The 18290-nt window shown below is 39.7% G+C and overlaps 1 protein-coding gene across 1 annotated transcript in view; it reads left to right on the top strand.

Moving 5' to 3' along the window:
* IFT57 (intraflagellar transport 57) overlaps positions 1 to 18290 on the top strand; it is a 74204-nt gene that overhangs the window by 11932 nt on the left and 43982 nt on the right. The window contains exons 4-5 of the mRNA XM_027567269.1: positions 6518 to 6608; positions 13059 to 13127. Coding sequence (XP_027423070.1) covers positions 6518 to 6608; positions 13059 to 13127 — 160 coding nt within the window. The remainder of the gene's footprint in view (positions 1 to 6517; positions 6609 to 13058; positions 13128 to 18290) is intronic.

The raw sequence follows: 18290 nt of genomic DNA, 5'->3' as shown, positions 1-18290 counted from the left end.
GATCTTGATGACTCAGATAAGCATGATGGCATGATCACTCACCTGGAGCCAGACATCCTAGAATGCAAAGTCAAGCGGGCCTTAGGAAGCATCACTACTAACAAAGCTAGTGGAGGTGATGAAATTCCAGTTGAACTATTTCAAATCCTGAAAGATGATGCTGTGAAAGTGCTGCACTCAATATGCCAGCAAATTTGGAAAACTCAACAGTGGCCACAGGACTGGAAAAGGTCAATTTTCATTCCAATCCCAAAGAAAGGAAATGCCAAAGAGTGTTCAAACCACCGCACAATTGCACTCATCTCACACACTAGCAAAGTAACGCTCAAAATCCTCCAAGCCAGGCTTCAACAGTGTGTGAACTGAGAACTTCCAGATGTTCAAGATGGATTTAGAAAAGGCAGAGGAACCAGAGATCAAATTGCCAACATCCACTGAATCATGGAAAAAGCAAGAGAGTTCCAGAATAACATCTATTTCTGCTCTATTGACTATGCCAAAGCCTTTGACTGTGTGGATCACAACAACCTGGAAATTTTAAAGAGATGGGATATCCCATCTCTTTACCAGACCACCTGACCTGCCTCTTGAAAAATCTGTATGCAGGTCAAGAAGCAACAGTGAGACCTGGACATGGAACAACAGACTGGTTAGAAGTACGTCAAGGCTGTATATTGTCACCCTGCTTATTTAACTTACATGCAGAGTACATCATGCGAAATACTGGGCTGGATGAAGCACAAGCTGGAATCAAGATTGCTGAGAGAAATATCAATCACCTCAGATATGCAGATGACACCACCCTTACGGCAGAAAGTGAAAAAGAACTAAAGAGCCTTCTAATGAAAGTGAAAGAGGAAAGTGAAAAAGTTGGCTTAAAACTCATCATTCAGGAAACTAACATCATGGCCTCTGGTCCCATCACTTCATGGCAGATAGACAGGGAAGCAATGGAAACAGTGAGAGACTTTATTTTTTTGGGCCCCAAAATCACTGCAGATGGTGATTGCAGCCATGCAATTGAAAGACATTTGCTCCTTGGAAGAAAAGCTATGACCAACCTAGTCAGCATATTAAAAAGCAGAAACATTACTTTGCCAACAAAGATCCATCTGCTGCTGCTGCTAAGTCGCTTCAGTCGTCTCCAACTCTGCAACCCCATAGAGGGCAACCCTCTAGGCTCCCCCATCCCTGGGATTCTCCAGGCAAGAACACTGGAGTGGGTTGCCATTTCCTTCTCCAGTGCATGAAAGTGAAAAGTGAAAGTGAAGTCGCTCAGTCATGTCTGACTCTTGGTGACCCCACGGACTGCAGCCCACCAGGCTCTTCTGTCTATGGGATTTTCCAGGCAAGAGTACTGGAGTGGGGTGCCATCGCCTTCTCTGTCATAGTGAAAGCTATGGTTTTTCCAGTAGGCAAGTATGGATGTGAGGGTTGGAATATAAAGAAAGCTGAGTGCCTAAGAATTGATGCTTTTCAACTCTGGTGTTGGAGAAGACTCTTGAGAGTCCCTTGGACTGCAAGGAGATCCAACCAGTCAATCCTAAAGGAAATCAGTCCTGAATATTCATTGGGAGAACTGATGCTGAAGCTGAAGCTCCGATACTTAGGCCACCAGATGTGAAGAACTTGATCACTAGAAAGACCCTGATGCTGGGAAAGATTGAAGGCGGGAGAAGAGACCAACAGAGGATGAGATGGTTGAATGACATCACCGATTCAGTGGACATGAGTTTGAGCAAGCTCCAGAAGTTGGTGATGGATGTGGAAGCTTGGCTTGCTGCAGTCCATGGGGTTGCAAGGAGTCAGACACGACTGAGTGACTGAACTGAACCAAACTCTGCATATAAGTTAAATAATCAGACACAGATATTTTTCTGGAACTCCTTTGCTTTCTCCATTCTGCACTATCCAGCAAATGTTGGCAATTTTATCCCTCGTTCCTCTGCCTCTTTGAAATCTAGCATATTAGTCTGTAAGTTTTTGATTCACATATTGCTAAAGCCTAGGTTGAAATATTTTGAGCATTGTCTTTCTAGCATGTGAAATGAGTGCAGTTGTATGGTAGTTTGATCACGTACATGTAAAATGAGCATAGTTTTACAGTAGTTGTACGGCACTGCCCTTCTTAGGGAGTGGAATGGAAACTGACCTTGTCCTGTCCTGTCCCCATTACTGAGTTTTCCAAATTTGTTGATGTGTGAAGTGCAGCACTTTAACAGCATCATGTTTTAGGATTTTAAGTAGCTAACAGGCATTCAGTCACCTCCACCAGCTTTGTTAATAGTAATGCTTTCTAAGATTCACTTGACTTCACACTCAGGATTTGTGGCTCTGGGTGAGTGACCACACCATCCATGGTAACCTGGATCATTAAGACCTTTTTTGTATAGTTCTTCTGTGTATTTTTACCATCTCTTCTTAGTATCTTCTGCTTTTGTTAGGTCCTTACCTTTTCTGTCCTGTATTGCTCCATCCTTTTATGATTTGTTTTCTTGATATCTCCAGTTTTCTTGAAGAGATCTCTAGTCTTATCCATTGTGTAGTTTTCTCCTCTTTCTTTTCATTGTTCACTTAAGAAGGACTTCTTATTTCTCCCTGATATTCTCTGGAACTCTGCATTCAAAAATATACTCTGTTGGGTATATCTTTCCCTTTCTTCCTTGCTTTCACTTCTCTACTTTCCTCAGCTATTTGTAAAGCCTCCTCACCCACTTTGCTTTTTTTCTTTTCTTTTCCTTTGGGATGGTTTTGGTCACTGCCTCCTGCACAGTGTCACAAATTTCCATCCATAGTTCTTCAGGCACTCTGTATATCAGATCTAATCCCTTGAATCTATTTATCACCTCTGCTGTACAAACATAAGGGATTTGATTTAGGTCATATCTGAACGGCCTACTGGTTTTCTGTACTTTCTTCTATTTAAGTCTGACTTTTGCAGTAGGGAGCTCATGATCTGAGCCACAGTCAGCTCCAAGTCTTGTTTTTGCTGACTGTATAGAGCTCCTCCATCTTTGGCTACAAAGAACAGCCAGAGTCATCTCTTATATTGTTGAAGAAGGGTGTTTGCTATGACCAGCATATTTTCTTGACAGAACTCTGTTAGCCTTTGTTCTGCTTCATTTTGAACTCCAAGGCCATACTTGCCTATTATTCTGGGTATGTCTTGACTTCCTACTTTGCATTCCAATCCCCTATGATGAATAAGATATTTTTTTTGGTGTTCCAGAAGGTGTTGTAGGTCTTCATAGAGCAGGTCAACTTCTTCAGCATCAGTGGTTGGGGCATAGACTTGGATTACTGTGAATGACTTGCCTTGAAAACAAATCTATAACATTCTGTTGTTTTTGAGTTTGTACCTAAGTGTTGCATTTCGAACTCTTGTTGACTGTAAGGGCTACTCCATTTCTTCTAAAGAATTATTGCCCACAGTGGTAGATATAGTGATCCTCTGTTTTAAAGTCACCTACTCCTGTCCATTTTAGTCTACTGATTCCTGAGATGTAGATGTTCAATCTTGCTGTCTCCTACTTGACCACACAAGATGGTAAGTTGACCATGTCCAATTTACCATGATTCATGACACTAACATTCCAGGTTCCTATCAATATTGTTCTTTACAGCATCAGTCTTTACTTTTACCACCAGACATATCCACAGTTAACATCGTTTTTGCTTTGGCCAAGCCACTTCCCTCTTTTTGGAGCTAATAGGAATTGCCCTCCTTTCTTCTCCAGTAGCATAATGGATACCTTCTCACCTGGGGGCTTCATCTTTCAGTGTCCTATCTTTTTGCCTTTTCACACCGTTCGTGGGTTCTCAAGGCAAGAATACTGGAGTGGTTTGTCATTTCCTCCTCCAGTGGACCACATCTTCTCAGAACTCTCCATTATGACCTGTCCATCTTGGGTGGCCCTGCACAGCATGATTCATAGCTTCTTTGAGTTATGCAAGCCCCTTTGTCACAGCAAGACTGTGATCCACGAAGGGATGTTAGATATATGATGTGAAAATTAGGATTCATGCAAGAAAACGTTGCAAAGTCTATGTAATAATAATTATAACAGTCCTGAATAGCTAATATTTAGGTAATAAGCTAAGAAAAATATCTTAACAGGGTAAGTGTTAGTTGCTCAGTCGTGCCTGACTCTTTGCGACCCAATGACTGCAGCCCACAAGGTTCCTCTGTCCCTTAGATTTTCCAGGCAAGGATACTGGAGTGGGTTGCCATTTTCTTCTCCAGGGGACCTTCCGAACCCAGGGATCGAACGTGGGTCTTCTGCACTGCAGGCAGATTCTTTACCGACTGAGCTACAAGGGAAGTGCCTAACAGGGTTAGGCAAAGTATTAATTTTCTTAATATACACAAAAGCAGAGGGCGTTGATAGGCATTTCACTGAAAAACACATAACCAGTTAAAACATGAAAAGGCATTCAACCACTCTCATGTGAAAGAAATGCAATTAAAATAAGAGTGGGATTTTTTTCCCTTAATGATTGACAAAAATTGAAGCTTATTTACCATATTGGCAAATGTATGGAAAAGGCATCACTGCTGTTGGGAGTTTAAATTAGGGTGACATTTTGGAAGTTGTTTTTAGTAATATTGAACAAAACAACAAAATATACATAGTTGTTGGCCCAGCCGTTATACTTGATGTATAAGGATGAACCTAGATAGCATATTCAAAAGCAGAGACATTACTTTGCCAACAAAGGTTCATCTAGTCAAGGCTGTGGTTTTTCCTGTGGTCATGTATGGATGTGAGAATTGGACTGTGAAGAAGGCTGAGTGCCGAAGAATTGATGCTTTTGAACTGTGGTGTTGGAGAAGACTCTTGAGAGTCCCTTGGACTGCAAGGAGATCCAGCCAGTCCATTTTGAAGGAGATCAGCCCTGGGATTTCTTTGGAAGGAATGATGCTAAAGTTGACTCATTGGAAAAGTCTCTGATGCTGGGAGGGATTGGGGGCAGGAGGAGAAGGGGACGACAGAGGATGAGATGGCTGGATGGCATCACTGACTCGATGGACATGAGTCTGAGTGAACTCCGGGAGTTGGTGATGGACAGGGAGGCCTGGCGTGCTGCAATTCATGGGGTCGAAAAGAGTCGGACACAACTGAGCGACTGAACTGAACTAGTAAGGAAATGAAAAATAATGTTCATCCATAAGTTGCTAGTTATATTGCTATGGTACTGCTGTTCGATTGAAAACAGTGCAAATATGTTAAGAGAGAGAGCTAGCATGAGGGCAAGAAAAAGAGATGAGGAGGGAGAGAGAGAGATGCACAACTGACCTTTTAACAGTGCATGGGTTAAGGATGTGGAAAATCTACATGTAACTTAGTGTGCTTGTGCTTATACTCAGGTACTCAGTCGTGTCTTTGTGACCCCATGGACTGTAGCCCACCAGTCTTCTCTGTCCTTTGGATTTTTGAAGAATCCTGGAGTGGGTAGGGCTTCCTTATAAGCTGTTCCTCCGTATCCAGAGTTCCACATGTGTAGATTTAACCTACCAAGAATCATGTAATAGTTAGTATTTACTATAGATTAAAAAAAAAATCTCTGTGTTAAATAGACCCACACAGTTCAAACCTATGTTGTTCAAGGGTCAACTGTGCTGCTGCTGCTGCTGCTGCTGCTGCTGCTAAGTCGTTTCAGTCCTGTCCGACTCTGTGCAATCCCAGAGATGGCAGCCCACGAGGCTCCCCCGTCCCTGGGATTCTCCAGGCAAGAGCACTGGAGTGGGTTGCCATTTCCTTCTCCAATGCATGAAAGTGAAAAGTGAAAGTGAAGTCGCCCAGTCATGTCCGACTCTTAGTGACCCCATGGACTGCGGCCCACCAGGCTCCTCCATCCATGGGATTTTCCAGGCAAGAGTGCTGGAGTGGGGTGCCATTGCCTTCTCCAAGGGGTCAACTGTATATGTACTTAAATATGGTATATTAGTAAGTGAAGAAAGTAGGTTGGCTAATAGTATGCATGGTACCATCCCATTCATGTATTACTACTTAAATCATCAAGTTTGGAAATAAATGTTTTTGCTTCTTTACATAGAGAGTTTCAGGAAGGATACGTGAAACATTTAACTGATTATGGGAAGAGGGGCAGGTGAAAAAGAACCAGAACTGGCGTAGAGTGGGGAGGATCCTTAATACTCACATTGTACCTTTTTGCCCTGCTGAAATGTTTTGTTTTTCCCTCTCATCTCATGTGCTGCTGCTGCTAAGTCACTTCAGTCGTGTCCGACTCTATGTGACCCCATAGACGGCAGCCCACCAGGCTCCCCCGTCCCTGGGATTCTCCAGGCAAGAACACTGGAGTGGGTTGCCATTTCCTTCTCCAATGCAGGAAAGGGAAAAGTGAAAGTGAAGTTGCTCAGTCGTGTCCAACTCTTAGCGACCCCATGGACTGCAGCCCTCCAGGCTCCTCCGTCCATGGGATTCTCCAGGCAAGAGTACTGGAGTGGGGTGCCACTGCCTTCTCCCTCATCTCATGTAAAGCTTTATTATTTTAGACCAGCATACCCAGTGGAAGAATTAGAAGAAGAAACTGTTGCAGAAGATGATGCAGAATTAACATTGAATAAAGTGGATGAAGAATTTGTGGTATGTGTGTTGCTGAACTTTTTTGTCCATTTTCACCTTTGAATTCATTTGCCTTCTCTGAATTCCCCTAGACTTCCATTATCTGGATTAGTTTATTTCATTGTTTGTAGATTAAAAAAAAAAAAGCTTTTGAATAGAGTGCCAAATATCAGTAATTTAAACCTTTGGTTAAATTAATTTTCATGTTCACTAATGATTATGGTGTGAATTTAGCAGAGGTTCTTCAAATATAGACAGAAAATGGTCGACCACTAGTTATATAGGTAAACAGTTAACCATTCATGATCTTAAATAGACCATAAATAATAGAGAATTTAGAAGACAGCAATAGACTTTTGAATTAATACAGTCTGCTTCATAAGAATACCATTCATTTCTCAGGAACTCCTTTATGCTTCTGAAATTAAGATGATTAGTACCCTACCCTGCAGGAACATTAAAAAATACTTATAAATATCAACATTATTTAAGTTGTTTGGCAACCTCTGGGCATATTCTCATTCTTAAAATTCTATCTATAGTGTGAAATTAAATGATCATATCTTTATAACAGACTGGACTAGGAGAATGGTAGAGAAGAAGAGTTCTTCCTCAGAATCAGAGATGAGTTGACACTAGTATTTTAGAAAGTGTATATATGATTTAAAGTGAAAATGGTGGAGAAGAAAAATGTTGTAGTATATTTTACTGTCATAGACCAATTACATTTTTCAGGTGATTTTTTTTTTAATCAATAGATAATACATACAGTCTGTATTTTAACTTAAAAGTAATTTATTATGCTACTGTAGGCTGCAAAGATACTAATCACTGCATTATTTTATAGTGAATGCTGAAAATAACCATTAAATAAATTAGACATATGCATATGGTAGAATGTCATATAGCCATTAAAAGAAATGTTAGTGACATGGGGATGATAACATACTTTATGCACAAACTCAACTATGTAAAATACACAGAAAAACAGTTAACACCAGTATATTAACATTAGTTATGTGTGGGGAGGATTATGGATGATTATTTTCTCTTCATGCTTTCTGTCTTTAAAGTTTTTAATGTATTTTGTCAGTAGTATAAATATTTTAAACCATATGTGTAAAAAAGATGATTGCTATTATAAACAGTTCTGCACTGAACATTGACGTACATGTGTCTCTTTCAGTTCTGGTTTCCTCAGTGTGTATGCCCAGCAGTGGGATTTCTGGGTCATAAGGCAGTTCTATTTCCAGTTTTTTAAAGAATCTCCACATTTTCCTCCATAGTGGCTGTACTAGTTTGCATTCCCACCAACAGTGTAAGAGGGTTCCCTTTTCTCCACACCCTCTCCAGCATTTATTGTTTGTAGACTTTTGGATTGCAGCCATTTTGACCAGTGTGAGATGGTACCTCATTGTGGTTCTGATTTGCACTTCTCTGATAATGAATAATGTTGAGCATCTTTTCATGTGTTTGTTAGCCATTTGTATGTCTTCTTTGGAAAATGTCTGTTTAGTTCTTTGGCCCATTTTTTGATTGGGTCGCTTATTTTTCTGATTTTGAGCTGCATGAGCTGCTTGTATATTTTTGAGATTAATTTTTTGTCAGTTGCTTCATTTGCTATTATTTTCTCCCATTCTGAAGACTGTCTTTTCACCTTGCTTATAGTTTCCTTCGTTGTGCAAAAGCTTGTAAGTTTAATTAGGTCCCATTTGTTTATTTTTGCTTTTATTTCCATTACTCTGGGAGGTGGGTCGTAGAGGATCCTGCTGTGATTCATGTCAGGGAGTGTTTTGCCTTTGTTTTCTTCTAGGAGTTTTATAGTTTCTGGTCTTACATTTAGATCTTTAATCCATTTTGAGTTTATTTTTGTGTATCATGTTAGAAAGTGTTCTAGTTTCATTCTTTTACAGGTGGTTGACCAGTTTTCCCAGTACCACTTGTTAAAGAGATTGACTTTTCTCCATTGTATATTCTTGCCTCCTTTGTCAAGTATAAGGTATCCTTAGGTGTGTGAATCCATCTCTGGGCTTTCTATTTTGTTCCATTGATCTATATTTCTGTCTTTGTGCCAGTACCATACTTTCTTGATGACTGTGGCTTTGTAGTAGAGCCTGAAGTCAGGCAGGTTGATTCCTCCAGTTCCATTCTTCTTTCTCAAGATTGCTTTGGCTACTTGAGGTTTTTTGTATTTCCATACAAATAGGACATGGAGAGGACAATGGCAACCCACTCCAGTACTCTTGCCTGGAGAATCCCATGGACGGAGGAGCCTGGTAAGCTGCAGTCCATGGGGTCGCTAAGAGTCGGACACAACTGAGTGACTTTACTTTCACTTTTCACTCTCATGCATTGGAGAAGGAAATGGCAACCTACTCCAGTGTTCTTGCCTGGTGAATCCCAGGGACAGAGTAGCCTAGTGGGCTGCTGTCTATGGGGTCACACAGAGTCGGACATGACTGAAGTGACTTAGCAGCAGCAGCAGGACATGGAAGCAACATAGATGTTCATCGGTAGACAAATGGATAAGAAAGTTGTGGTACATAAACACAATGGAATGTTACTCAGCTATTAGAAAGAGTACATTTGAATAAGTTCTAATGAGGTGGATGAAACTGGAGCCTATTATACAGAGTGAAGTAAGTCAGAAAAACACCGATACAGTTTCTTAATGCATATATATGGAATTTAGAAAGATGGTAACAATGACCCTATATGCAAGACAGCAAAAGAGGCACAGATGTAAAGAAAAGACTTTTTGACTCTATGGGAGAAGACGAGGATGGGATGATTTGAGAGAATAGCATTGAAACATGTATATTACCATATGTGAAACAGATGACCAGTCCAGGTTCCATGCGTGAAACAAGACACTCAAAGCTGGTGCACGGGGACAACCCAGAGGGATGGGAATGGGGAGGGAGGAGGAGGGGGGGAGTTCGGGTTGAGGGACACATGTATACCCATGGCTGATTCATGTCAATGTATGGCAAAACCCACCAAGTATTATATAGTAATTAGCCTCCAATTAAAATAAATAAATTTTTTTTAAAAAAGATGATTACTATCTATAAAAAGAAAAAGACCATTGTAAAACCAGTTTAAAAGATATCTTTCTTAATGTGATAAATTTTTAAACTTAAGGTAAAAATGTAGTCATTCATGTGTTTATTGAGCACCTGTTATGTAGCAGGCACTGGGCAAGACCCTGGTGGAGCTGCATGTACAAAAACTCAGAGGAAGGAGGGCGCTTACCATGATCAAGGAACTGAGGGAAAATCATTGCTGCCAGCTCTCCTGAGTGAGGAGGAGAGTGACTTCAGATTGTGTGTGTTAGTTGCTCAGTCTTGTATGGCTCTTTGCGACCCCATGGACTATAGCCTGCCAGGCTCCTCTGCCCATGGACTTCTCCAGGCAAGAATACTGGAGTGGGTTGCCATTCCCGTCTCCAGGGTTAGCGGGGAAGAAAGACCAGGTCCAGATCATTTTGGTCATTTTAGGGAGTTTAGACTTTATTCTTTGTGTAATAAATCTTTCCTTTCAGTCCCTGTTGTTCATCTCACTTATTTTACTCAGATATTTCCTCATCTTGTTTCTTAGTTACTGTTTATTATTAGTAGTAAATAGTTTATCTACAGATACCTGGTCCTAATGCATCAATATTTAGCTTCAAAGACCTATAACTCAAAACAGCTAGTCAGGGAAAAAAAGTACAAAAACCAACTAATCAGAAGGAAAACTCCATGAGGGCATAAACCAATTTTGCACATTTGTTGTCTCCATTTTATTATGCAATGCCTGGTGCATAGTAGCTGTTCATTAAATATTTGACAAAAAATCATCTGTCACAACATTGCTTGTAACTTTTACAAAATAGAGGGTTTTTTTTTTTTTTTTTTTCCTGAGAACCATTTAAAGTTCAAAGCAGGATTGCTGTTTGTATAAATTAGAGAAACAAACTAGAAAGCATCCTATTCACACATTTCTTGCCAACTGTGAAGTAAAGACCTTCTGCTGTCATAAGACCAAGCTGAAGCCTTCCTCAAAGCGTTGTGTCTGAGGCTCTTAGTTCCCTTATATCATGTCTCTTGAATTTTTTCCTTTTCCTTCTTCCTTGTTGTTATATTATTCTAAGGAGGCCTCTTACCTCTCCCATTCCTCTTAGTAAGGAGAGCTGGGTCAATGCCAAAAGCCTCTGGATGGTGCGATATTACTTCAATTTGGTGCCAGAGTTTGTGGGATAGCTCACAGATGGCAAAGATCATTTCTGACAAAGTAAAGTTCTTCTGTGATCAACAAGAAACTCAAAAGCTTCCATTTTAGACTGGTCAAATCAAGTTAGGACACATTGATAACTGAAAAGTGAGAGAGAGGGATGGAGGGAGGAGAGAGGGAGGGTGGCCGAGAGGGAAGAAGGGAGGATTGGGATCATGACACAGAATGTTCTCAAAGAATGTCCTCACAGAATGTCCTCACAGAATGTCCTCACAGTATACAGTCATATCCTTAGTGATTGGCAGTAGGAGAATGAAGACACATATTAGGCAAAGAAATGACAGGAAATTGAGTACCTTTTAAATTACTGAGATTAAAATCCTCTTCATTTAAAGCTATTTTTTGAGTCTGTTTATATTCAAATTCATTTTGATTGCTTTCTTAATAATTTTTAATAACTTAAATTCTTTTTCTAGTACCTACTCTTAAAGCTTTTTGCCTAATAGTGTTCAATCGACCACAGTTCAACAAGTACTTATTGATCACCTATGTAAACAGTACTGATTAGGTTATTATAAAAGCATTATAAACTCGTCTCTTCTCCCATCGGCACTGAGTCACTGGCATCTCTATCATTTGCTCTGGTTAAGTACACCATCATTAGTGCAAACACAGGATAGACTGAGCTGTTTCTCAAAGATGTGCTTGTGCATATATGCTTAGGATTTAAGATGTAAACCCATCAGTTTTGTCTACACATCTAGGCCCCACTGCCTCCATCCCTAAAAAAATGAACGTTATTTGATTGTATGTTATTTGCATTTATATTGTTTCATATTTTACTATAATCTTTCTAATTTCTCAAAGATTAACATAGTTCTAATGTCTCAGCTTAGTGGCCCCACCCCTAGGAGTTTCTTTGTAGATCTGGGATGGTTAAATTACATTGTCACAAGCTCCCAGGTGATACTAATGCTGCTGATCTAAGAACCACATTTTGAGAACCACTGTCTTACATACTTCTAAGTGCTTAATGACAAGGGTTATCTTTGAAATCTACGACTGCCTCTTTTGTGCAGCTCTACATGTGAAAGTGTCCACCAAACAACTCTCACTTATTTTTTTTGTTTTTCTTTACAAGACTTTAGAACCAAGCTCTATTGGCCTCATTATCATGTCTTTAAGCTTTGGATATTCTTGTTAAAATTGCTCCACCCACTTTGTCACTTGTCACCACAAAGACATTTTAACATTTTGTCCTACCTGCTTATACAGCCTGCTCAAACTCTGTATTTACTGTGTATTGGGGAGGAGATTGCTTGTCAAAGGGTCTCTTCTGACCCTGTCCCCCAAGTTGGGCTTAGAATCAGGACCAGCTTGGAATCTACCTGAATTATCCTTTTGTTAGATAGTTAATATCTAAGATACAAAGTTAATATCTTACATCCTTATATAGAATTAATATTTAATATCTTTAAACTTAAGCATATAGAAGATGAGATGTCAAAAATATACATTACTGTGATTGGTCCCTGGAGTAGGTGAGAGTATTCCATATCTATCAACCTCTTATTTTTGTCCATTTTAGTCATCTTACTCAAAATTTCCATTAACTGTTGCTTATTCTGTTCTTATGTTTATTTATCCCTAGTTTCACAGCTGGAGAGGGCAATGGCACCCCACTCCAGTACTCTTGCCTGGAAAATCCCATGGACGGAGGAGCCTAGAAGGCTGTAGTCCATGGGGTCGCTGAGGGTCGGACATGACTGAGAGACTTCATTTTCACTTTTCACTTTCACGCATTGGAGAAGGAAATGGCAACCCACTCCAGCGTTCTTGCCTGGAGAATCCCAGGGACAGGGGAGCCTGTTGGGCTGCCATCTATGGGGCCACACAGAATCGGACATGACTGAAGTGACTTAGCAGCAGCAGCAACAGCAGTAGCAGCAGCAGTTTCACAGCTCTTTTTTTTCTTAAGTGATTGTAAAAAAAAGCAGGTCCTATTTTTAAATGGCATCATCAAAACCTCAAAAAACAGATAACATAATGCCCTACTTTATGCACACTACTAGGCTTTAAATGTCCTTTCTTAGTCTTCCTGTTGAGCTTAGCATAAGTGTTTAGAATTGACATGCACACGTTGCTATATTTAAAATATATAACATACAAGGACCTACTGTAAAAAAAATCTGGAAATATATTTTTTAATTACAACTTTTATAATTATTAACTTTTAAACTCTTTTATTTTCCTAAGGAAGAGGAGACAGACAATGAAGAAAACTTTATTGATCTCAACGTTTTGAAGGCCCAGACCTATCGCTTGGTGAGTTACACAGGATACATGCAGGACCAACAAGCAGTCAGTACATGTATTGTGCTGGGAATGGAAGCAAGCAGAAATCATTGTTCTGGCCATTGTTCTGTGTGTCATTTGAAAAGTAGCTCTTGAAATTATTTTAGCAAATATAAAACTCAGAGGGGCAGGTGAAACAGCCTCTGGTCTATATCATGAAATATCAACTCAGGGTCAGTTTCAAGTTATTTTCCATTATAATGGCCCGTAATGGTCTTCATTATAGGAAAATACTTAAATTGTAGGTAATTCTTTGAAATAAAATGGATTATATTAAGACTGGTATATGAATAGATGGTCAGTTGCTTCAAGTCAGTTTTTGCTTTATTTTAATTAGGAAATAAGCCCAGTCTATAAAAGAGAACCCACTTAATGAAATAATTTCAAAGTACAGTTTGGATTTTTGTCTTTTCCTATATGTATGTTATATTTCAATAAAATGATACTTATCGCATGCCACAAAAATACGTATGAAACAAAATCTTGTTTGTACTTTATTTAATTTTTCTTATCTTAATTCTGCAAACAAATTTGGACCTAGTTTTGGGTACATATCATGAAGACTTCCTTGGCCACCTCACCCCAAGGTGGTCTCTTCATTTATCATTCAATGCCATAGTATTGTTAGCATTTGTAACTATTATTAACAATATGGGTGTGTTTTCTGCCCAACTTGAGATGTATGTAATATAATGTGGCTATCTTGCCTGACTGTGTGAGTTGTCTTTGAGACTTTTTAGTACTTACTAGGTGTATGACTTTGAGTAGGTTTCCAATTTTCTTATGCCGTATCTTCATCATCCATAAAATCAGAATAAAACTATTACCTTTAACAAAGATTTTTTAAAGATTAAAAGAGTTACTGCACATAAAGCATTTATACGATGTCTGTCTGGCACATAGAAAGTACTTACAAGTTATTGGCAAAAACCAAAACCACACCTCCCCCTACATTCCTTCTCTTAAATCTGACTTGTATAAGCTCCTTGGTAACAGGAATAACTATCATTTTTTATATTCTCCATAGTGTAATACAAAAGGTACTGACTAAATGCTTCTTAAATCAACAAATAAACTTTTCTTGCCCAATTGAAAATTATTTCAAAATAACCTGTTAACATTTAAATACAGCCAAGCTTCAGTTATAACAATATACTTGCCAATCACTATAGTTTTCAAAGTACTTTAAAACACATCCTTTCCTGACTTTTTAAGGTATTTGAGAAGATGTTACCTCCGTTTTCAGTTCAGTTCAGTTCAGTTCAGTCGCTCAGTTCTGTCCGACTCGCAGCATGCCAGGCCTCCCTGTCCATCACCAACTCCCAGAGTTCACTCAGACTCACGTCCATCAAGTCATTGATGCCATCCAGCCATCTCATCCTCTGTCGTCCCCATCTCCTCCTGCCCCCAATCCCTCCCAGCATCAGAGTCTTTTCCAATGAGTCAGCTCTTTGCATGAGGTGGCCCAAGTACTGGAGTTTCAGCTTTAGCATCATTCCTTCCAAAGAAATCCCAGGGTTGATCTCCTTCAGAATGGACTGGTTGGATTTCCTTGCAGTCCAAGGGACTCTCAAGAGTCTTTTCCAACACCACAGTTCAAAAGCATCAATTCTTTGATGCTCAGCTTTCTTTATGGTCCAATTCTCACATCCATACATGACCACAGGAAAAACCATAGCCTTGACTAGACGGACCTATGTTGGCAAAGTAATGTCTCTGCTTTTGAATATGCTATCTAGGTTGGTCATAACTTTCCTTCCAAGGAGTAAGCGTCTTTTAATTTCATGGCTGCAGTCACCATCTGCAGTGATTTTGGAGCCCCCAAAAAATAAAGTCTGACACTGTTTCCACTGTTTCCCCATCTATTTGCCATAAAGTGATGGGACCAGATGCCATGATCTTCGTTTTCTGAATGTTGAGCTTTAAGCCAACTTTTTCACTCTCCTCTTTTACCTTCATCAAGAGGCTTTTTAGTTCCTCTTCACTTTCTGCCATAAGGGTGGTGTCATCTGCATATCTGAGGTTATTGATATTTCTCCTAGCAATCTTGATTCCAGCTTGTGCTTCTTCCAGCCCGGTGTTTCTCATGATGTACTCTGCATATAAGTTAAATAAGCAGGGTGACAATATACAGCCTTGACATACTCCTTTTCCTATTTGGAACCAGTCTGTTGTTCCATGTCCAGTTCTAACTGTTGCTTCCTGACCTGCATACAAATTTCTCACGAGGCAGGTCAGGGGGTATGGTATTCCCATCTCTTTCAGAATTTTCCACAGTTTATTGTGATCCACACAGTCAAAGGCTTTGGCATAGTCAGTAAAGCAGAAATAGATGTTTTTCTGGAACTCTCTTGCTTTTTCGATGATCCAGCAGATGCTGGCAACTTGGTCTCTGGTTCCTCTGCCTTTTACAGATACAAAAACTGAAATTTCTAACCTTGAGACAGTTTAATCTTTTAAAAAGCAAATAAATTGCAGTGCCTTAATTTTAGCTCAGTTTCTTCAAACTCCCAAGTCTATTGCTTTTTCTCCTTTACCTTATAACAAAGAGTTCAATGGCATAGATTCCTAACTTAAGCAAGGATGCTTTGGTGCTTGGTGTTCTTGTGATGAAGATGTGATGACAGAGTTCTAAAGTGTGAAGAAAAAAACAAAAGGAGAGTTGCATACACAGTTATTCTTATAAAGAATTTGTTGTTTGTACTATTCATTCTTATATTGATGGTGTAAATAGAAGCCTGTGCAGGCCACCTGTGATTCTCTCTAGACTACGTAGTTTGAGTATTGGGAAGGAGCAAAGTAATTTAACTTGCCTCTACCATGACTCTAAGTCCTGATTGGTCCTAATTTCAATTTTCCACCTCCATTAAACTGTGTAAGGATGGGTTTTTGCTCTACCAGTGACTTTATAAATGATCTAAGTATTAGCTCCTTTGGTGGATAGTATTCATATATAACCTGTACTTTTTTTGAGCTAAGACTATATGGTTGTGTTTTCACAAGAGGAGAAAGTCTGAACACCAGGTGTTTGTGGATGGTCAGCCATGAAGTACTAATGAGGCAGAAAACCCTTTCATATTTTAAAAAATCTGGCAAGTTTATGATGTTGCCCACTACAGCCATCTGCCTGAGACAGCTGTATCTGACTAGAGCTTTCAGTGGCTCAGGCTGCTCTTTCCCTAAGACAGAGCTGCTGTATAGTTAGTAACACAGATTTAAGATTTTATGTTTCATGAAGCAGGTGGGCTCACAATGCAGAAGAAATATTATGTCACTCAAGTTGATGCGATGAATTCGTCGCTAGAACAAGAATGGTGGATTCTGTCTAGGAAATTGATTTCCTAATGTATACGTGACTATGCCAGCCCAGCAGCATGTGGCTACAGCAGTCCCCTCTACCTGTGGTTTTGAAACATTAGATGCTTCTCCAGTCATTCTCTGTCTCCTCCCCCAGCTTTATGGTTCTTCACAGGCTCTAGCATCACACTCATCTGATTTGTTTATGGTCTGTCTCAACCAGTAGAACGCAAACTCCTCTAGAGCAGAAACTTTTTAAACTGCTTTTTCACCTACCTGTGCCTGTTGTGTAGAACATGCTTGATATTGAATAATATTGAATGAAAACACATGTGAATGGGTGCTATTTTATATTTATAATTTTATGAGAAAGTATAGTTTAATCTTCATAGAGAAGAGAATCTCTCAGCAATAATTGGGTTCTCTTCTATGTACCATGTAGGATCGTGCAGGGAGAAATCTACTTATATTCCTTTCGTTCATTTAATAAAGCATAGTCTAGACCCTGAGAAGTTTGCTTTTAAGGATGGTGGTAACTCAAGAAGCTGGCTCTACATGAGCATTTTCCTGAGACTTGTGGTAGGAACAAGAGAGAAGGCAAATGAAACAGATATACGCTGTAGATTGTGTTCTCTGGAAGTAGACACTGAGACAGTTTGGGATGCAAGATGTTCATGGTGAAAAGACAGGATGAGAAAGCGGTATTGGGCTGAGGGTGGACGGAACTGTGAGTTAGGCCTGATAAAGCCTTGGCCAGCCTGCTGAGAAGCTGTGGAGAAGTGCTGCCTGCTGGGCTTGGTCTCTGGAGGCAGGCTGCCCTGGGAAGGAGGCAACCCCCAGGATCGGTAGCTCTGCATGTAGGACAGAGCCCGAGGGAGCTGACAGCAGGAAAGCCACTTGCTGCCCAGCTGAGCCCAAGTCCTTCCTTGAAAGAAATCCAAAGGTCCAGCGTCCTTACTCCCACTAAATAGCTGAAGCCTATAACTGCTAATTTGAAGAAGTTGTAAAGAGATGCTATATGCCCACTGACTAAACTTTGCAATGTCTGCCTAATCAGAGCATGATGCGGCAGCAGCATTTCATGAACACTGAAATCGGGGTTCTAAGAAAATGGTGCTTCCTATCAATCATGAATGCTTGCGGTGATGGCATTGGCTTGTGTGGAAGCAGGTGTTTTTCAGAATAGTTATCTACTTTGAGGTTTAAAAAATATACTTTGAAGCCATTTTTTGCTGTGATTTCCTCCTCTAGTCTCTTAACGCATTATAGTTTTACCAATAACACAGGTATACCTCATCTTGTGATACTTCACTTTATTGTGCTTTGCAGATACTGCATTTTGCAGACACTGCCTTTTTTTTTTTTTTAACAAATCAAAGATTTGTGGCAACCCTGCATTGAGCAAGTCTGCTGGTGTTATTTTTCCAACAGTATTTTCTCACTTGGTCTCTGTGTCATATTTTGATAATTCTAGAAGTGTTTCAAGCTTTTCCATAATTATTATATTTGTTATGGCAATTGGTGATCAGTGATCTTTTTTTTTAATCAATGATCTTGATGTTACCGCTATAACTTGCTAAAGGCTCAGATGACAGCATTTTTATTGATAAAATCTTTTTTAATTAAAGCATGTACATTATTTTTTAGACATAATGCTGTTGCACACTTAACAGACTACAGTGTATTGTAAACATATCTCTTATGCGTACTGGGAAACGGAAACAGTTGTGTGATTTGCTTTATTGTGGTATTCACTTTATTGAAGTGGTCTGAAGCCAAACCTGCAACATCACAGAGGTTTATGCCCATACTGTGCAAGAAAACAATTCCTGAAAC

Source organism: Bos indicus x Bos taurus, chromosome 1 (genome assembly GCF_003369695.1).
Source record: "Bos indicus x Bos taurus breed Angus x Brahman F1 hybrid chromosome 1, Bos_hybrid_MaternalHap_v2.0, whole genome shotgun sequence".
NCBI classification, from domain to species: Eukaryota; Metazoa; Chordata; class Mammalia; order Artiodactyla; family Bovidae; genus Bos; species Bos indicus x Bos taurus.
The sequence above is the reverse complement of the archived record's forward strand: the minus strand, read 5'-3'. Positions and strand labels throughout refer to the sequence as shown.